The 21,766-nt window shown below is 31.3% G+C and overlaps 2 protein-coding genes across 6 annotated transcripts; both read left to right on the top strand.

Moving 5' to 3' along the window:
- Positions 1 to 3,925: 3,925 nt before the first annotated feature.
- Positions 3,926 to 10,866, top strand: LOC111285875 (F-box protein CPR1-like). Of its 2 annotated transcripts, XM_022875519.2 has the most exons (3): positions 3,926 to 5,115; positions 5,384 to 5,454; positions 10,444 to 10,866. In XM_022875519.2, exons 1-2 carry the CDS (start codon positions 3,977 to 3,979, stop codon positions 5,421 to 5,423), a joined length of 1,179 nt encoding a protein of 392 aa, XP_022731254.1. In that variant the 5' UTR covers positions 3,926 to 3,976; the 3' UTR covers positions 5,424 to 5,454; positions 10,444 to 10,866. The 2 variants fall into 2 exon arrangements, with proteins under 2 accessions (XP_022731254.1, XP_022731253.1); XM_022875518.2 differs by lacking the exon at positions 10,444 to 10,866 and having other exon boundaries at positions 5,384 to 5,669.
- Positions 10,867 to 12,656: 1,790 nt separating this feature from the next.
- LOC111284901 (calcium-dependent protein kinase 8-like) lies at positions 12,657 to 18,206 on the top strand. 4 transcript variants are annotated; one of them, XM_022873988.2, is made up of 9 exons: positions 12,657 to 12,791; positions 13,749 to 14,316; positions 15,018 to 15,141; positions 15,296 to 15,439; positions 15,703 to 15,855; positions 15,940 to 16,055; positions 16,211 to 16,378; positions 16,778 to 17,008; positions 17,598 to 18,206. In XM_022873988.2, the coding sequence occupies exons 2-9, from the start codon at positions 13,801 to 13,803 to the stop codon at positions 17,742 to 17,744; spliced, it is 1,599 nt and encodes a 532-aa protein (XP_022729723.1). In that variant the 5' UTR covers positions 12,657 to 12,791; positions 13,749 to 13,800; the 3' UTR covers positions 17,745 to 18,206. The 4 variants fall into 4 exon arrangements, with proteins under 4 accessions (XP_022729723.1, XP_022729722.1, XP_089618215.1 ...); XM_022873987.2 differs by lacking the exon at positions 12,657 to 12,791 and adding an exon at positions 13,066 to 13,498; XM_089762089.1 differs by lacking the exon at positions 12,657 to 12,791 and adding an exon at positions 13,066 to 13,625.
- Positions 18,207 to 21,766: the final 3,560 nt, after the last annotated feature.

Genomic DNA, 21,766 nt, shown 5'->3' with positions numbered 1-21,766 from the left:
ACTGTATCTCTTATTCCATTATACAATTTGGATCTTATTTGCTTTTGGTTTAATTTAATGTAATCTAATCTATCACTCTCAACACAGGTAAAAACATCAACTAAGAATTGATGGAATAGTTTTTCACCTCTTAATAATTAATTTTTGTGTGTGAGTCATTGAACCATGTATGCAAAATGTTCCTTCACAGTTACATATTTTTTTTCAATAGATTTCTTACCAATAATATTCCTAGATTTATTGTCAGGTCTGTACCCATCTTTGTCATTGAAAACAACAAAGTATATTGCATAGGCATGTATAAAGGATGTAAGCTACTTATACATTGGAAACCTTCATATCTGTGTTGTACAATAATGTCATGGTGGTTGCTAATTCTTCAACATCTTCAATGATAAGGCCAATAATTTTTGAAGTCGTTGGTTATGCATAAGTTCTACCTTTATTTGATTAATGTGCAACCAATTTCAATTGTAATTAGGGTACTTTTGTATTGTTGGCTCTATCTCTAACCATTCTAAAGGCTTTTACAACTTTGTTGTACTCATCTAGCATATCTAAAAGCCCTTGAACTAATTTATCATCAATTATCATATGGTTGCTATTAAAACTTAAAGCTAATTTATGATTTTCTATTTCATTTTCTATGTCGTAAATGTAAAGTTGAGTGAATTGAGGTCTACATCTTTCAAATGGGATCAAAGAGCAAAGTTTGTAATAAATTTGACCACTAATTCTAAATACAAAAGGTCATTGACTTATATTGATTGAATGGTCAACTTTTGCATCAAGTGAAGTGAATTGAAACATTACATTATAAATCCTAATGTTTTCCCTGAATGTTATAGCTTGGCCATGTATTTCAAAATCTAATAATCGATATAAAAAGGGATGGGTAGACTTAGGAGTTGAAAGATATACACAGTCTTTCATGCAACACAAATTAAATATAAGATTGCGACTTCTATGAATAATGTCTACTCTTTCCTCATACCACATATAAGCTCTACAAAATGGACATATACATGTGAGGCCTCCAAAGTTTAAAGGTTCTATATGGGTTACTAAATTAAAGATAACAGACATTTAATTTAGTATGTATCCATTAAGTCAACAACAAGGTTTCATTTCTTTATTACTAAAATTTTAGACTCTTAAATAGATATTCTTTCAAATAAACATTTAGCACTAAATAGTTTCAATACCTACAAATGTATTTAGACAACAAAATTTTAAAAGGAAAAATTAAAAAATCTATGTTGTTTAAGGGTAATTTTTACAAAGGTTACTATTAAATTTAACTATTTGTTTCAAATCTTCATTTATTTATCTGCTTTTACTTTCATGTATTTTAGAATAATTAGGTTATCCGATGCATAATAAATTAGTAGTTCTTTCATGAGCTAATGATTTTATATAATTCATGCTACACATAAAATCAGCAACAGGATCTCTTATTCTAATCGTCTTTGTTGGTGTGCTACCTAATTGTTAAGACAATTCTTTTTTTTTATTTAAGTTTTAAAATTTCATATCTCATTGCTTTTTTTTTTCCTAACAGCATCTATTCTATCAACATCCATTACAGCTGCAAACCAGTTTAAAATCTAATAATGAATAGATTCTATAACATCGTATAATGATAAACAAATAGTAAACAAAAAATTTGGATAATATAATATTTACAGGTAAGAAAAAATAGGTTTATAGTAATGACATACCTGTTTTGTTAAGCTTTCAAATATTCAATCTTGTATACAGAACTCATCAAAATGTTTTGCAATTTGTTTACTTCAAACAACGAAATGGAATGGTTATTAATTTTATGCATTAAATCAATAAATACACAATCTGCTTCTTGCAATGCCTTTTGAATTTCTAATCTATGTCTTTTAATTGATAAATTCTGAAAAAAAAAAATTTTCAATTAGCAACTATGAGCAGCAATAAATCTTAAAAGTCTTAATAAAATGGTCAAAATTGCTTACAAATTGACAATTTCCTATTTTAAAGAAGGCAAATATACTGAGTAAATGAAGGGACATAATTATTTTTTTTAAAGGTTTTTTTAAGATAAACTTTGAGAAGATAAAAAAAAAAAAACAACATTAAATCGACATTTAACATATGGGGATAAATGGTTGGATAAGAAAAGAGAAGAGGTTTCGTCATTTTCTCTTATTAAATGAGTTAAACTCTTTCATTTTTCTACATGAAGGATACGATATGATAATGATGAAGGAAAAACCAAATCTGTCGAGAAAACCAATGATTGTTATAATTAAATGGTATCTAGTTTAAACATCTCCAGGAGAACACTTCCAATTGAAAAATGAAATGAAGTAAATGTAATAATCAATAGACATAAAAAAAAGGTTGGGTAAAGGAGTAAAAAGCATATATAATCAAACAAATTCAAAAACTACTTATATTTAATTGTTTATATTTAAAAAGTAAAAAAAATGCCTTTAATTGTAATATCACACAAATAAATTGTATTAAAAACTTTATATGTGATATTTTTTAAGAAAATTGTAAGTTTAAATAAAATCTAATATATATATATATATATATATATTATATAACAACGTACATAAATAAATTTTTACCACATGAACGTCTATATAAAAAATTCTCTTAAATGATACATAAGATATTTTAAAAAAAAGATAATTTCTTTTAATTACAAATTAAATAATTTTAAATTTATTCAAATATCAGAATTATTTAAATTATATTTGAAAATTAAATTAATTTAGAGATATATTTGTTAAAATTAAAAATATGAAATATAGATTTTATTTTTTTAATAAACAATTTTAATTATTTACCAAATAACCTTATTTAAAAAATTATTTAATTATCAAAATCTTTCAAACATATTTAAAAATTATAAAGATTAAATTTATCCAAATATTTCAACAATTTTTTTTATATTGATTTAAAAAATTATATTTTAAAAAAAATTACGTAATACATTAAAAATTCAAATAACTTTATGTAATATTTTGAAAATTCAAAAAAATTTTCATCTTAAATTTTTAAATAATAAGATAATCAAAACCATTATATTCATTTGAACTCTAATTATCAAATTTATAGTTCAAATAAATGCAAAAAATTTAATATTATCTTTATCACTTATTATATCCATTTTAAAATTTAAAAAATTAATTTAAAAATTATTTGTTTAATCTTAATTATCACTAAAAAATTTTCTATAAATTTAAGACTACAAATGTAATGTGTTATACATCAATTTTTTTTTATTTTTTAGTAACTTTTTTAATATATATTCTATTACTATTAAAATTTATTTTTTTATTTATAAATTTTTTTCAAGATATATTTTTTTATTATTATAGTTTCATTCTTATGAAAAATAACATTTTTTCCATTTTATTTTTTTTACATATTTTCTAATATTTTTCATATTTTGTATAATAATTTAGTCAAGATTACAAAAATGAAAGTATGTTAATATTTTTATTATTATTTAATTTATCATTCAATAATATATATTTATTTTTTTAAGAAAGACATAATTTATTTTTATTTGATATAATCTTATAAATGTATAAATATTATTGCAAACAAAAATATTCAAAGAAAATATATAACTTTTTTTTATTATTTTCATAAAATTTATTTTTAATAACAAATCAATATATATATATTATATATGTTATGAGTTTGAACAATTTAAATATAACTTGAAAAAAACTAATTTATATATATTAAATAAATAAAATTATTTCATATATCGCATTAGTTATAATTTAATTATATTAAATAATAATTATAAAAATATATAGTAATTGAATAACAAATCATAGTAATTATATTATTACTAAAATAAAATAATAAATTTATTTAACAAATCTGACTTTTTGTTAATAAAAATTTAACATTAATTAAACCGTTTTCTGCTTATTTATTCTTGCTCTGTCCCGAAACCCTAAGGCCAAACTGAAAAATGTGTAGCCTCTCGCCCGACCTCATCCCCGAAATCTTATGCCGTGTTGGCGTGGAAGATCTTCTACGCTTCAGGTGCGTTTCAAAGCCATGGTGCTCTTTGATTAATAGCCCTGATTTCATCAAGCTCCAACTGTCCTACTCCCTCTCAACCAACACCAATCTCTCTCTTATTCTTAGAAGCTCCTACCTCTTCTCTGTCAACTTTGACTCACTCCAAACAGCCCAAAAACTCTACCACCCACTTGATGAAAACGATGAGGGTGAAGGAACTGAAATATTGGGTTCTTGCAATGGTTTGCTGGCTTTGTGTAACGGTGAGGAGGAAATATGTCTGTGGAATCCTTCAACAAGAAAGTCCCTGATGTTACCTGTTACCGAAATAGAGTTTCCACCCTGGTTTTGCTGTGCCCATTTCATTGTTTATGGATTGGGTTATGATCCTGTTTCTGATGACTACAAGTTGGTCCGGATGGTGCAATTCTATGGCAAGTATGTTGACTCTTTCGCTTCTGAAGTTAAGGTTTTCAGCTTGAAGACCAACTCTTGGAGAAGGATCAAGGACTTCCCTTTTTATCTTAAATACAAGCGAGCGTATGGGATTCTTGCTAACAATGCTTTGCATTGGGTCGTTTCTAAAAAGCCCGAGTCGGATACTGAGAGCTTTGTTGTTGCTTTCGATCTCGGGACTGAGGAATACCGTGTGGTGCAACTGCCTGATTGTTTAGATAAGGGGTTTCATATGAATGTAAAAGCCTTGGGAGGTTGTCTTTGTATGATTGCTAATTATTGGAAACCTTATGTTGTTGATATATGGATGATGAAAGAGTATTGGGTGAAAGAATCTTGGACTAAGTTGTTATCTGTGAAGCAAACTGAGGTCGCTTTGTGTTTTGATTTTGTGTTGCCTTTGGCCTATTCGAGATGTGGTGACAAAATTTTGTTGAACCGGGATGACGAGAAGTTTGTTTGGTATGACCTGAGAAGGAAAAGAGTTAAGAATGTAAAGATTCAAGGTGCTCCAAGTTCATTTGAAGCGGAAATGTTGGTTGGGAGCCTTGTCCCTCTTAATGGTAATGGTGCAATGCTCAACAAGAAGAAGCAAACTGATAAGAAAAAGCAGAAAAAGAACAAGAAGGGGTAAAATTCTTTCCTCTTGTTCAACTTCTGAACTAAATTAACTGGATTTGAATTGAAATTTTACATTTTGTAAGTTCTGATTTTCCTTGCTTAACTCTCGGTCTAAGTGATTCACTACTCAATAACAGAACACAGATTAGAATTCTGCCTCTATTATGCTGTTATGCTGGACTTTGACAGAATACTTGTGTAGTTGTGTGTGTGCGTGTAGGTGTGTAATGACCTTGATGCAATATGACGCCCCATATATTGGTTTTTGTTTTGTTAGGAATGATTTCTTGTCGCAAGGGTTTCACTTGGTGTTATAAGTAGAAGCAGAAAAAGGAGAAAAGAAATGAGGTAAATGCTTACCAAAGTTTCTATATTTTAATTAGTTTTAGTGTACTGTTACAATTAATGGAAGAATAGGTCAGGCTTGATACGTTTAAAATTTAGTTCAATGGGTTTCAGAGTATCTTATAAACCTATTGTTACAGCACTTACCTCCTATATCTTGTTTCCATTTTTCTTTCCTCAGATTATGGAAGGGACTAAGTATTAGCTTTGCACATTTATTACTATGTGTAAACACCATTTTTTTTTTTTAAATTTTTATTTTTATTATTTAAATTTTTTTTTTCTTCCCATTTCTGCGTTTGTCTTCTTCTTCCTTTCTTTTTCCTTTTTTTTTCATCCTTATCTGGTTCAAATCTAGTACACAATCCTTAAAGTCAAAAGCACCACCGATAGCTGTCAACGACCGACAAACCACCAATCACGGACGGTAGGTGTGATTTTTCAGTCGAAAAATGGGATTGGAATCTCAGAAAATCTGAGATTTGAATCCCAACAAGCTCTATAAATAGAGCTTGCAAACCAGATCAATAAAAAGGGAGGGCAGAACGGAAGCAAAAAAAAACGGCCAAAAAAAAAAGAAGGGCAGCTTCTGTAAAAAAAAAAAAAAAAATTTTGCAAAAACACAAAAAAAAAACAAACAGTCCTCTGGAACGGGGAACCCAGCGCTAGAAAGCCACCTAAAAAAAATAGAGAGATCAGTCGATTCCGTAAAAAAAAAAAGAGATCGAAACTTTGAGCTGTTTCCGGCAAAAAGGACACCGGATCTGGAAAGATCGCGTCAAAGAGAATTTTCAGAAGTATTTTGGCCTTTTCCGGCAATCGAAAACCACCGACAGCAACTGCAAGCGGCAAGCCAGACGACGATCGAAACGGTGGTCCGGCTACCGACCGGAGGATCTCTCCCCCAGCTCTCCCTCTCCCTCTCTCTTTTTTTTTTTTTTTGAAACCAAACCAAATGACCAAAAAAAATCTTTTTGAACTTTTTATATAAACTGTCAATAGCCAAAACGACGTCGTTTCAATAAACGTCCAAAACGACGTCGTTTTAACCCTGAGGATCGGCGTGTCAACCCGCGACCCGACCCGAGGTCCGCGCACCCGACCCGTAACCCACTTCTTCACCAGCCTGTGACCGGTCTGACTGGACCGAACCGAACCGCACAAGCCGAACCAGACCGGCACTGAACCGCCCAAACCGAGTCGAACCGTCGGACCGAACCGTCGAACCAAACCGCGCGTTGACCGGACCGTTGATCGGTCTGGTTCAGATAAAAAAATTTTTTTTTTATATATTATTTTATTAATATTTATATATATTAAAATATTTATATTTGTTAGATTAAATGATGAAATTGTGATTAAATTTTTTTTTATGTAATTATGTTAATAAACTTTAAAAACAATAATATAGAAATAATTTTAATAATAATACTAAACTAATAAAAAATAAGAGAAAAAGAAATTTTTATCCGACGATGAGATTCAAAGGTATTCCGAGTAATGATGCCTACGAAATCTCTAGGTGAGAAGATTTTTTTTTAAAATACTACCAGAATATTGGAGTATTTATAAAAAAATTTTCAATACAATAAAAATTTTCTTTTTTTAAAAAAAATAATAATAAATAAAAATTGATTAATATATTAAAATATAAGTAATAAAAATATGAAGAAAAGACATTTAATCCAATGATGGGATTCTAAAAGTATTCTGAGTAGAGATGCTTTAAGAACTCTCTAGGTGAGAAGATTTTTTATAAAATATTACCAGCGTATTGGAATATTTATAAAAAATCTTCAATATGATTAAATTCCTTTTTTTCTTCAAAATTTCATTTTTAAATTAAAAAATTAATAAAATAATTAATAAAATTTTTGAATGAGAATAAAATGTGTGCATAAACATGAAAATATTTTGCATGGCATGCATGACATAATTTCTTACGAAAAATAAATTTAGATCTCCAAAGATGAGATTCTAAAAGTATTTCGAGTAAAGATGCTTTAAGAAATCTCTAGGTGAGAAAAAGTTCTTTTAATGTTATCAATGTACTGAAACATTTTAAGAATTATTTTAATAAAAAGGTTTTAATTTATTTTTCTCGAGAATAAATTTTTTTAACATGACATTTTCTTACGAAAAGTAAATTCGAGCCTTCAAAGATGAGATTCTAAAAGTATTTCGAGTAGAGATGCTTTAAAAAATCTCTATGTGAGAAAGAGTTCTTTTAATGTTACCAACGTACTGGAACATTTTAAGAATTATTTCAAAAAAAAAGGTTTTGATTTATTTTTCTCAAGAATAATTTTTTTTAAATAAAAATCAAAGAAATTATTTTTTTGAATATTGAAAATAAGACTGTTTGTATCAAAATCAAAGGATAACACGTTGTTAATTGGTACCATTTTTTAACGGGCGTTGTGGGGGTGCTAATCTTTCCCCACGCATAATCGACTCTCGAACCCAGACTGTTTCGCAAACCGTAAAATTATCTTTTTAATAAATTTTAATTAATTTTAAGATTTCATTAAACAGATATGTTTTAATAAGTGGTCAATCACACCTAGCCAAAAAAAAGATTGGTGGCGACTCCGTTATTTTTTTATTTTGTTTCCAAATTCGTCGGGCGGACACAAAATCATTACGACAGCTTGGCGACTCCGTTGGGGATGTAGCCTTTTGTTTTTGAGAGTCAAGCCAAAATTAACTACTTGTTATCCTTAAATTTTGATTTAAATAGTCTTAATCAAATTCTTAAATTTTTATTCTTCGTTTTTAGTAAAAAAAAACAAAACAAAATAAAAAGCAAAAAAATTCACACATTTCTCTTACTATACCTCTTATATTTTATTTTTTCTGTATATATTACTGTCAATAAATTAGGATATATTTGCACACAATGGCACGATGCATCTCATACATGAGCTCTATACCCGAGCTCCGTCCTTTATAGGAGGAAGTAAAGTACCTATTGTTCTCGTGAGGTGATAACCTCCGTAATGACAAGCGAAATACTTTCACTCGAATTGAACCCTATTCGTTAGTAGGCTGTAATGGGTGAGGATCGGGATGCCTTACTAGTCCAATATGGACGACAGTGAGGAACAATTTGGGAACCTTTAGACCCTGTCAATCCAAACTCACCATATAATAAGCCTAGGAAACTAGCCTTATGTAGAGCCTCATCCACCTTTTTGTAGAAAACACCTAAGAATAAAAGTTGTGTATAATACAAAACAAAACAAAACAAACAAAAAAATCTAAAAAAAAATAAAAAAAAATAAAAAATGTTTTTTAAACCATCCTCACACTAACCAATTTTGTTTCTTTTTGCATTAATCATATCATACAATTTTGTATCAAGATATTTGCTCTAGGACATTTCTCCCAAGAAGTTTTTATGGATCCCATAGAACTACAGATTTGCTCATCCTCAGTCAGTGTGCCATGTGAGTCGTATAATGAAGTACATATTTGGTCGAAAGAGGCTCAACAAAAGAACGGAGATTGTTTGCCTACCAGTTATGTGTCTAAGTTACCCGAGAAGGTGCATTTAGATCTCACACAGAATGATTTAAAAGAGTTAGCTGCTGTCTGGGGTCAGTTAAGTGAAGAAAGAAAAAAAAGCTTTTGCAAAAAGTATAGGCAGATTGGGTCCCTCATTTCAGTAGTGGTTGATGAACAGTTGGTCAAAGCAGCTATACAGTTTTGGGATCCATCCTATAGATGCTTCACTTTTAATCATGAAGATTTTGTGCCAACCATCGAGGAGTATTCGATTTTACTCGGGATAGAACTATAATATCCAGATAAAGTATTTACCCGAAAGCCAAAATCAGGTTATCGCAAAAAGTTAGCCAAGCTTATGGAGGTTAAAGTAGAAACCATTGATTCCTTTGTGAAGTCTAAAGGTGAACATCTCGGCATTCGTTGGGACTTTCTCCGAAATTTCATTCAGGAGCATTTGGATAATGATCAAGGTATGGATGTGTTTGCTCTAGCATTGTATGGCATGGTAATCTTTCCGAAGACTTTGGGTTACATTGAGATAACTGTGGTAGACTTTTTCGAGCAAATTAAAACCTAAACAATTAATCTCGCTCCAGCAGTCCTAGTCGAAACTATCAGGTCATTGAATTTCTGTTGACGAAATGGGAAAGGTCGATTCATAGGATGTGCATCTCTATTATACGTATGGGTTAGAAGTCATTTCAAATGTGGGAAGAGTGCATTTTCGAAACCATATCTTCGAAATAAAGCACCATTCGAAGAGTTTTGCAAAAGCCAATGGCCGATATTAAAGACTAAGGAAGAATGGGTCCTTTTCTTGCGAAGGATTACTGGGGATGAAATCGAATGGATGGCGTCTTGAATGCCTCGTGTGCCCTTGTTGTATCGTAGAGGAAATGAGCCATGGATTCCGTTATTAGGGCTATGGGGCATTGTAAGTTACGTTCCATTGATGGCACTTAGGCAATTTGGGGCAAAACCGTTACGACACTCTGGTCTGGAAATTAGAAAAGAGAAGCAGTAGTTTTTTTGTATGGTTTCTTTCTTTTGAACTAACTTGCTAGAACAGATTTTGTCTTGTGAATGGTAGTTCATATATCCCTTTAAGTATGTTTCAAGCCCTATGTAATTAAGTCTCCCGATTTGGATCCTGTTTTATTTGAATGGCATGTCCATAGATTTTACTTGAATGAGCTTCATAAATTTAGTACCTCTTCATAATTTCATTAGAAAATGGCATGAGCCATGAAATATGGGTGCATCTCATCAAGGAGGACGTGAAGCATGACTCTAAAATTCCTTTGACTTGGTTTAAACCATAATTATATTTGGAATTTTAAATTGTTTGATGCCTGATTACGTCCCTAGATTCTACTGATCTTTATTAGTAGTAAGCAGTATGTTATTTGATTGTCCAATCTCCTATGCTTCTGCAATGTGTTTATTTCTTTTCCTCTTTCTTGGTTATTTTTAAAACCTCAGTTGCTCTTTCTGGATCTTTTAAGCCATGGTGATGTTGCTTTTGTGTTGTATCCTTCCCCATCTAAGTGGAGAAGCTGCGCCAAGGCAAGCTTGATACACCCTGTAAAATATCCGTTTCAACTTGTCAGCTGAGACATCTACAACCTTGCAACTAAGTGCTGAACCAAAAGATAACATAGTTTTTCTTATAACAAATTGTATGTAGATAGATAGATTAATCTTCAAACCAGAACAAAATATTTATCTCAGATGATGGTTAACTGTCCAAGAGCGACCTAGGAAGGGTATGGTCCATTCTTTCAACTTAGGCCAAAAACGATTTTTATTCTTTTAGTGCACTTGGAGGAATTATAAGTACTCTAATGAAGTTTAGTTTTATTTTAAAGTTGAAACATAATAGATTTTGAAGCCGTTGTTAGATTATCCTTTTCTTTTTTGTCTTTATATCAATCTCTTGTGCCAACATAACTAAATTGAACCACATAACTTCTACTAATGTTATTGGTATGGTACTGGTACCGACCATCCATCAATACGTATTGATTTTGAGGAAAATTAATATATCTAAGTTAATGTATCGTTTAATTTTGTATATTGACTTGTATCGATTCATATCAGTTATTTTTTATGTATTTTTTTTTTTTGTTTTTTCAGAAAATAATATATAAAAAAGATAATTTTATCTTAAAATATTCAGTGATTTGATTTCATTAATGCAAAGTAAAGTCAAACAAGAACTTTATTATATTTTGCGATTGTTCAATTCATTCGGTTGCACATTATAAATGATGAAAGCGAAATAAATCTAAAAATTTTTAACATTTAGAGTGTGCCTTAAAATCCTATTCTCTTGTTTGATGACTTCCATTTTACACTTTCTTGATCTTACTAATACAACATCGATTACATCTAGTATTTGATAGAGGGAAATTTTGGGTTTTATTTGAACAACTTAACGTTGAAAAAACCCCAACACCATGACCTATGTCAAACCACAACTAGCCACAACAATTCGGCCTTCAACCACCATTAATGGAGCAGCTAGAGTCTTACGTCTATAGTGCATCCTACCAAAAAAAAAAAAAAAATTAAGCATCGAGTGTTAGAGACTACCAAATCCCAATTGTGCATCAGCCAGCAACACGAGCAATCTCTTCATTGAGACATATAAATCCCAGTTGTGTCCTTGACATGGGTTTTGTTCTCCAATCTCAAGCTTGCCATCTCCCTCCCTCACAATTTACTCTCTTCTTCGTCTTCTGTGTTCTATTTTGCTTTAGCGGTAAAATTCCTTCATCAGTTCACAACGGTAAAAATTACAAGTAAGGCTGCAGTTTTTCATTTACCAAATCATGGCAACTGATGATATAAGTGACATACTTTATTTCATTTAATTTAATTTAAAATTTAAAGCTATCCATTTCAAAAGGCTTCTAAATTTTCAAATTTGGACGGTACTAAAGTGGTTATGTTTAATTCATTAATAATATTTGAAATATATACACGGTGCATTAAATATAAAATTTTTTTATTTTTAAAAATTTTATTCATAATCAATCCATAATTATATTCTCTTAAGTATTCATAGGTATTTCTAAATTTGATAATTTATGTATTATATTTTATTTATTTATAACAAATATATGTGAAATATAAAAATTATTGTATTATAATTTATATTGATAAATTAAATATGAAATATATTTTTTATTTTTTTATCAAATTATATATATATTTAATTTCAAATCATATTATTTTTATATCCAATCATCCTATAATATCTAAAATTATAAATCTAATTGTTTTGTTTTCTAGAGAGAGACTTGAGACTTATAAGTAGTTAGCGGCGAAGGACTGAGGTTAAGAGTAAAAATTGAAAGATTAATCTTGTCCATTAAAATCAATAAACCACGTGGCAATAATCTAAAATGGTATTGACCATTACTTGAAAAGAGTTTCAGTGGAGGGGAGTCGGACGCTATAGTTTGAATCTTAAAGGCAGCACCAAATTCGAGTTAAAAGAGGAATGATGAATTTTGAATCTTAAAGGGAAAGTCAGTTACAAGCAAACAACACATTGGCATGATGATAAATAATTCCAATTGTCATTAATTTTTATTGGGATTTTTATTTTTATATTTCACAAATAATAAAAATAACGGAACCCTAACTTGAACATAAGCACAAAAAGATCCAAACAAAGATGTCAAACTGTGACCAACTTTTGACCTCACCAATGTTCTTTGTTTTGGATTAATCTAAAATGTTGCCTTTATAAAATGTATTGATTATGATCTAATCATCCATAGTTATAACTCTAATCACCCTGCAAATTTCGACTTGGTTTGGTAAGTGTATCCTTTTCAACTATCCTCATTTTTTCCTGTAATCCTTCTTTGTTTTTTTACAGAAAGGAAAACAAAATTTTGAAAAGTATTTTTTTTTTCTGTTGTTTTCAAAAAGCAGAAAACTACATTTCTATTTTTTAATTTTTTATATAATACTTTTAGAAAGCTTTATTAATGATTTGGAAATAACAATAAACAGAGAAACAAACCAAAAATAGAAACAAAGTTTAGTTTTTACCTTTTTTAAAAAATTAATTTGGGGTTTTTTCAGGTCGTTTAGGAAGAAAATAATTATGAAAAAATAAAGGAAAAAAAAAAAAAAACAGAAGGGTTCTTCTTCTGTCTGCCTCTTTTCCATCGTTGAGAGAAAGAAGAAAAAAGAGGGAGGTTTGAGAGAGAAAGTCTTTTTGACTCTTCTTCTCTCTGTATCTCTCTCTTCCTTATTATCTCTTTTAACTTTTTTTTTTTCTGACATTGAATCTCCTTCCTTTCAGATTTCACCCAAAATATAGAAAACCATTTTAATTTTCAAAACCCTTTGGGTTTTCCTCAGATTAATTTCTCAGAGCCCAAAATTGTCAGAAAAAATTGGTTTAGTTTAATTTCGTCCTTTTTTTTATTTTAAAACAAATTTGTCATCTTTGTTTAAGGTGGTCCATTTTCTTCTTGTTGGAGAGGGTTGTTTGTAGAGAATATCACTTTTCTGGGTTTGTTTCTGTCTGCGAAATACCTTTCAAAGTTCAAATCTTCCATCTTTCTAGGAAGTTTCCTTTTTTATTTTTTCTTTAATTCGTATTAAAAAAATCGTTTTTTTTTTTCTTGAAGTTACTTGAGGTTGTTGATCTAAGATTTTAATTTTGGCTTATTGATGTATGCTGACCTCATAAGTTTTTTTTTTTTTTTATCTGGATTCATTATTTTATCTGCTTTACTAATTGGGATTTCATGAAATTTCAGGAAATTTAAGAAAGTTGAGAGCTGTTGCTGGTTTTAGAGCTGCTTTTGATTCATGGGAAATTGCTGTGCTACCCCTGGTTCTCCAGTTGAGAATAATAAAAAGGGGAAAAACAAGAACCAGGCTAACCCATTTTATGGAGATGATTATGCTGTCACTAATGGATCTGCTACTACGTTCAAGCTAAGGGTTTTGAAGGAACCTACTGGTCATGATATTTCAGCTCAATATGATCTAGGCCGTGAGCTGGGGCGTGGTGAATTTGGGGTAACATATTTGTGTACTGATGTGAACTCAGGTGATAAATTTGCTTGTAAATCGATATCCAAGAAGAAGCTTAGGACCGCAGTGGATATCGAGGATGTGAGAAGGGAGGTACAGATAATGAAGTATTTGCCTAAGCATCCTAATATCGTTACATTGAAGGATTCTTATGAGGATGATGATGCTGTGCACATTGTAATGGAATTGTGTGAGGGAGGAGAGTTGTTTGATAGGATTGTTGCAAGGGGACACTACACTGAACGAGCAGCTGCAGGGGTTATGAGGACGATTGTCGAAGTTGTTCAGGTTGAATTCTGATTCCTGAATGATCTTTCTGTTGTTGAATTGATATAGTCTTGCATTTCATGTTTATGGTCATACATGTGTTCCATACAGTTCTTCCTATATGTTTGCTAAAAAAACTGGTTTTAGCATTACAGGAGCCCCAGTTCTGCTCTTGCATTTTTGTTTCTAATTATATTTGTTAGTGATAAATGAGTACATTTTCATATTGATTTTAACCTCTTTGAAGAGGAATGGTAAACCAAAAATATTTGCTAGGTTGAATTTTTGTTGGTTTGGTGTATAATCCACCTTTTTGGATCTCTTTTGCTCTTAATAATCGGTTTGGTAGATTGGATTTTGTCATTTGGTGTAAAATCCACATGTCTGGACAATTTTAGGCATTCCTGCTGATTGCTTATCTTGATGTTTTTAAAAGTTATTTGTGATAAAAATATTTAAAATATATGTACGTGTAAGCTCATGTTAAGAAAGTAATAAGGATGTTTCTAATTACCATACAACTATGGCTGTGTGGACTCCCGAATTGCTGTTAATAATAAATGAACTCCTTACTCATTTGATGACAACCTTTTTTTCTCTTCACATTTCACTGTCTACATACCTGTATGCAATTGCTTTCTCTTTTCTCTATATGGATGATGGTGCTTTTATTTCTGACGAAAATAAATAACCTGGTCTTCTGTATGCAATTTATGTTGCAGGTGTGTCATAAACATGGAGTCATGCACCGTGATCTCAAACCAGAGAATTTTCTGTTTGCTAATAAAAAGGAAAATGCCCCATTGAAGGCAATTGATTTTGGGTTGTCAGTCTTATTTAAATCTGGTATTGCATATTAACTATTGACTATTTGAGCTTTATAAGTGTTTCTCCCCTTTTCCATCTGTGATGAAAATTAAATTTGAACTGCTTTAGTCATATCCTTTTTATATTATGCTTAAGCAGCTCAAGTTTGCCTCAAGAATGCTCTTTTTAACAGGTGAGCGATTCAATGAGATTGTGGGAAGTCCATATTATATGGCTCCAGAGGTTCTTAAACGTAATTATGGCCCAGAGGTTGATGTTTGGAGTGCTGGAGTTATCCTCTATATTTTACTTTGTGGTGTCCCACCATTTTGGGCAGGTTAGTCTTTCAATTTTTTTCGACTTTTCCTTTGTTTATTTGACTTCATGAAGGTTAGTGATCAAGATAGCTTTAAAGTTAGTGTGTGCTTTCAGAGACTGTGGGCGAAGATAAGAGAGATATCAAGAAAAAGTTTTCTTTTAAAACTGTTTAATATTATGTGATCAAGAGTTTGATGTATTTTTTTGCATGCATTTACCTATCTTTACTCTTATGTTTTTAGAAAAATAGATATAAAAAACATTTGTCATGTTTTCATACAGAGACTGAGCAGGGGGTGGCACAGGCAATTATTCGATCTGTTATTGACTTTAAGAGGGACCCCTGGCCTAAGGTTTCTGACAATGCAAAGGACCTTGTAAAAAAAATGCTTAATCCTGATCCAAAGCAGCGTCTTACTGCTCAGGGAGTGCTTGGTAACCTTCTGTTATCTTAGGTGCTTTACTTATGTTGATATGTATTGCCTTTATATAAAAAATTATCCAAGCTATTGCATGCAGAACATCCATGGTTACAGAATGCCAAGAAAGCTCCCAATGTTCCATTGGGTGAGACTGTGAAAGCCAGGCTCAAACAATTTTCTGTAATGAATAAGCTGAAGAAGAGAGCTCTAAGGGTAATACTTATAATATCTCCTCTTATAGTTTATCTACTTCTCAGTGACATGATACAATTTTTTGGGGCTAGGTAGGAACTGGCTTATTATTGGTTGTATACACCTATAGTTTCTACTTTTAATAACTGTACTTTGGAGTTTTCTTTATTTGCCAGGTAATTGCTGAGCATTTGTCAGTGGAGGAAGTAGCAGGCATAAAAGAGGCATTTGAAATGATGGACACTGGAAAACGAGGCAAAATAAACCTTGAGGAGCTTAAGATGGGGCTTCAAAAGCTTGGCCAACAGATTCCTGACGCAGATTTGCAGATCCTAGTGGAAGCTGTAAGATTATTTGTGCCTGACACCACAATTTTTTGTTTAATCACTGCAGATCTAAGAACTAATAATATGACTAATACAACTGATATATTTGAACTTTTATATTGTCTTTAAACATTTGAAATCTGTAACTAATTTGACTTCACCCAAGGGGAAAACCAAAGAGAAAAACATGGAATGGGTTTTGTTTTTTGGGGGGACTAAGCATCATTATTCTCTATTATTCTCCTACTTGATTCTTCTTTTGGGAGACACTTATCGCATAAATTCTATATTATGCTCTTCCAGTCTGAAATCATGAAGCAGTTTCCAGAGTTTGACCATATTATGTTCTATGACTAATGTTTCATATTTAGAATTTCCAGTTTCATCAATGGAATAACTGCAACCTGCTTTTAACAGGCTGGTGTTGATGGTGATGGAACTCTGAATTATGGAGAGTTTGTAGCTGTTTCAGTTCACCTTAGGAAAATGGCCAATGATGAGCACTTACATAAAGCTTTTGCCTTCCTTGATCTAAATAAAAGTGGTTATTTAGAGATAGAAGATCTGCGAGATGCGTTAAATGATGAAGTTGACACCAGTAGTGAGGAAGTTATCAATGCCATTATGCAAGATGTTGACACTGACAAGGTGATTAGTACCGTATAAATAATTTCATGTTTAGTAATAGTGGATTTAATTTGAACTTATCAAAACTTCATCTTGATATTTTGACCTCGAAATATCCAAGGCCTGATCTTATGGTGAAGCCGTGAATCTTCTATCACTATCCCTTCCAAAGTTGGTTTCCTTTGCATGACTGAACAATCTTTTGTTCAATGTTGTCTGTTTGTTCTTTGCATATTCAGATAATTGTACCTCTATGTCTTATATTATCAGTGGAAACCTAAAACAACCACCCTACTTTTCATACATTAGCAACCTGGTGAGTTTGATGCATTCATCTTATCAAATCCACTTCTTTTCAGCAATTATACTAGTTTCTGTATTGCACCTCATCCATTGGCTTTCTGCTATAGATTATTGAATTCGGATATATAAAGAGCTACTTATATGCATCATTTTGCTTTATGTATGTGCAAATCCTGTATGTATTGTGTTTAGCGCTTGGATACAGGTCTCAATGTGGTTCTTCTTTAAAACCATTGGGTCCAAAACATCTGGAAGAAGTTTTATCTTGTCGTTTGATTGGAATTTAAATCTTACTCATATATTGCAGGATGGACGCATAACTTATGAAGAGTTTGCTGCAATGATGAAGGCTGGTACTGATTGGAGAAAAGCATCCAGACAATATTCGCGGGAAAGATTCAACAGTCTAAGCTTGAAGTTAATGAGGGATGGTTCATTACAGTTAGCCAATTGAGTATAAGTCGAATGGAGAATTAGAAAAAGGAACTAATGTTGCTGTGGAAAAAAGAGAGAATTTCCTTGCTTTTTGCTTGGTTGATAAAAATTATTGTCAATTTCTTTTCTTTTTATTCCCAATATATTTTCACGTGGAACCTTTGAGATAGGTAGGGTTGGCTTGAAGTGTTATAGTGTCTTTAAATAGCTTTGGTCAGACTGTTCTTTGTGATGAAGTTGGAGAAGAAGAGGAAGTGTTGAGAGGGAAATTTGAAGTAATTGTTCAATTTGTGGTTGTAAATATGTGGATGAGGCTTTACACAACAGGTCTTTTTCGTTAGAAGTGTATGTCTGGCATTCAATCTGTCTGTTCAATAGCTTTCATTATGTACTGTCAAAAGATACATACAACCACTTCGAGCTTTTTAGGTGGATTACCAGATTGAGGAAATTAAAATTGCCCTGCTTTCTTTTATAAATACTTTAAATAGCAGAAATCCTTATTAATTGCCCTCGATAGCTGATAATACAGTTTGCAAATTTAATATAAAGATCCCAACCAATGAGCTGGTCTCTTTCACGAGTTAAAACAAGAAACATATATGCTTTGATCATTTGTCATTGTAACAATGAAGATCTTTTTCCGTTGTAACTTGCTGTGATTTACAATGAGGCTTCCGGTTGATCTGTTAGTTTTTTAAAAATTGAAATTTGCTTAGCGTCCCTGCTTGTCTCAAATAGTTTATATATCCTGGTTCAGATATACGTTGGTATAATCAATTAATCAGGCTCAAGAGACCCAAAGCCAACCTCACCTGATGTGTTAAAGTCAGGTTGCATAGATTTCAAAGAGAGATGGGTCACATTTTAGCATCGCCGACCGCCTAACCAGTGCTGACAACTAGATTGCTAGTGCAAATAACCAGCAGAGCATATCTGCTGGCAGCTTCTAATGCCAGACCTCATGCAGGTAATTTCCAAATCTCACATAGGTCATCTGATCAAATGCTTACAACTCAAGAGTGAGTTGAGTACCACTCTTGAGTATTAATGCTTACAGCACATTAATAAGTTCTTTCTAATGTATTTTTCTCACTTCATAATTTGAATCTATGTGTTCATTTTCAAATATCAACATCTTCACCCGCTGGGTTCTAGTTTTAATAAGATTTCACTTTTAAGCATAAAAAAAATTCAATCCAGCATTATAATGGATCAACATTCTACTGAACAGTTTCACTATGTCAGCTCTGTAGCTCGCTATTACCTCTTGACCAAAAGAGAACAGGAGTGTGCTATATATATATATATATATATATATATATATATATATATATTAATCTCATGTGTAAACTATATCCATAATAAGTTTTTTTTTTTTTTTTTTTTGTTATTTATCATGTCATGCCGCCTAACTCCATGGTAGCTAGAATCCTTAGCAACCTTTACTTGATTTTCCTGGGGCTAAATTATCAGTATGTGGTTCAGTTAAGACCATAACAAGCTAAGGGTAGCCACACCTTTACCTTAAAATATAACGTTCTACCCTCTTAACTGCCAAAAAAATACAAAATTTCAATGTTACATAATTACTATTACTGAAACTCTTCTGTGGTAAGAAAATTAGATAGCTAATTTGATTTCCTGCTTTTATATTAATTAAAACTAGACAGACTGTTGCATCTTGGGGGCTTCCTTTACCAATAAAAGATTGCAACTGTTCAGTATTTTATTTTTATCTATTTCATACAGCTACAAGGGAATTGAATTAGTGGAACCTACACATAAAAGGGAAGATACCTTTGCTCATTTTTCCTCAAGAGTTTTTCTCTTCAATCATCTCATTTTCAGGTGTTTAACTATGTTTGCTCACAAATGCTAGCAACTACCTTAATCATGAATTTTATGTTACTGAGATGAAATAATAGTTCTCTCAAAAAGCAATGAAAAAAGCCCCTTCAATTATTTGATCAGAGGCTAGCATGGTAACCTTTCATAAATTATCTGCATACAATCATAAAAAATCATTTAATGTATAATCATGTACGGTATCAAATCTTTTGCTAGAGTATAAGAATAATAATACCTTCTAATTTACCTGCAGAGCTTATAGCATTGAATTTTCTTCCATAAAACTACAGTGAAATTGATTTAATTTCTATGAAAATAATCAATCAATATATGATCCTGCATTTGAACTTTTATCTTCAAATCACCCCCTTTCCCAAAAGAAACTCAAAGAACAGATCAATAAATGCCTTTGATTTTTATTTAATACCCTTATTAAACAATTTCATCATCACCTTATGACAATTCAAAACAAAACCACAAACACAATAGACTATGGATTTAACATGAGGTTCTTAAACATTCTTACTATCACAAAACACACATGCAACTAGCATGTCATGGTGACAGAAAAATGTTTTAGACCATTGATTATAGTTCACAGGCCAGGTTCATAATCCCACTGAATCAGTGGTTAATGCATAAATATTGACTTGGTGTATACTAGGACATTAAGCATTAGCACTGTATATGTATATTCCAGAAATTCCTTTAAAAGGACAATTAAATTTCAGACGGAGCTTAAAAAGTTTCAAGAGTCTAGCTGTACTAAAGGATAACGCATGGTTGATTAGCTGTATACAGTGGTATGAAATAACAGTGGGCACACCATGTAAAGCACTAACTATTTCACCGGTAAACTTAGCGCGTGACATGCACTACTGATATTCGACCAATGAACTTAGCAGTTGCATATACCACTATCATTTCACCCAATGAATGTAGCGCGTGAAACATACAACTGATTTCACCAATGAAGTTATGGAATGAGAAAGGATTACATACCTGGCATAGCCCAATATTAGATGTACCTAAAAAGGTAAATCAATGTGATGCATATCCCTAATTTGTTACTATAAGGACAAGTTAAGAACCTCAATGGATTCAGCTGCCACTGTTGGTCTCCTAGACCATGCCTCTCTTAAATTTATAAGAACAGTCTGATATTCACCTAGCATTCTTGGTAAGCTCTGCCTCTCCCATCTTTTCTTCCCTTCTACCAGGAGGATGAATATCTCACACGTTTTTTTCTGTTTGAATTGATTTAACCTTTATTAAAATCTTTGTATTTGTAGTACTCCATCAGTGCTTTTCCATCATGATTAGTGATTAAAGAAAGCATTTTCTTTCGACCTAGAATTTGATCATTCATCCAGTAGACAGAGTTGATATTTAATTTCTAGTTCATCTTGGATTTAATTGATAGATTTTTATAATTCCTTGGATTCGATCATCCCTTTAGCAGATATATTTTATATTTTTATTTGCAACATACGATTTGTATCATTTTCTTTTCTCCTTACATGATTCAATAAGTTGAAATCTGCCTCACTATCGATTGGAATTAGTCTCTTCAGATTAATGTAGGACAAATTCTGTCAAATAGTTAATTCACTTCCTTTAACATTTGTAGGTCTTATGTAATAATAAATTAAGTCGAGTGGATGTGATTGTATTAATTGATCAAATGAATGAGTAGTCTCCAAAGGCTCAAGTACAATCCTAAAGAGTGAAAAGTCATTCACAATGCAGGTTCAAGTATTGTAAACATGCAGTTTGTTTTGTAACATTGATTTCTTTGCAGCTTTGTTAAACAAAACATCAAATCAAGACTTATTCTGGCATATAACTAGCAAGTTCAAATTAAACTTTTTATATGATAGATAGTAGCTTCTTCACTCTTATCAGTAGCAGCTCTATTTTATATATTCGAATATAATTTTTATAAGATAGTTTTTCAATTGAGATTAAGTATATGAAATAAATATCAAATCTAGAGGGGTTATTACAGGCACAAAGTTTAAAACAAATTTTGCTGTTTTGAGAATTATATAAAATGTATTATCATATTTGGAGTTTTCCGATTTTGGAGTTATATTGTGGTTATCACAAAAAAGAGTGACAGACTGTAAAAAATTAATTACATGTGTTTTGTTTTCCTGATCTTTTAAATTATACTGGCGATGGCAATTT

Source organism: Durio zibethinus, chromosome 6, assembly GCF_047325235.1.
Source record: "Durio zibethinus cultivar Kanyao isolate XHJ-2024 chromosome 6, ASM4732523v1, whole genome shotgun sequence".
NCBI classification, from domain to species: domain Eukaryota; kingdom Viridiplantae; phylum Streptophyta; class Magnoliopsida; order Malvales; family Malvaceae; genus Durio; species Durio zibethinus.
This window is presented reverse-complemented; position numbering and strand designations above follow the sequence as displayed.

Excerpts from the sequence above, each read along its gene's own strand:
- LOC111285875 (XM_022875519.2), top strand. The coding sequence starts at position 3,977 with ATGTGTAGCCTCTCGCCCGACCTCATCCCCGAAATCTTATGCCGTGTT. Across the intron at positions 5,116-5,383 it reads CAGAAAAAGAACAAGAAGGG|GAATGATTTCTTGTCGCAAG; the intron begins GTAAAATTCTTT and ends TTGTTTTGTTAG.
- LOC111284901 (XM_022873988.2), top strand. The coding sequence starts at position 13,801 with ATGGGAAATTGCTGTGCTACCCCTGGTTCTCCAGTTGAGAATAATAAA. Across the intron at positions 15,856-15,939 it reads TACTGCTCAGGGAGTGCTTG|AACATCCATGGTTACAGAAT; the intron begins GTAACCTTCTGT and ends TATTGCATGCAG. Across the intron at positions 16,379-16,777 it reads TGCAGATCCTAGTGGAAGCT|GCTGGTGTTGATGGTGATGG; the intron begins GTAAGATTATTT and ends TGCTTTTAACAG.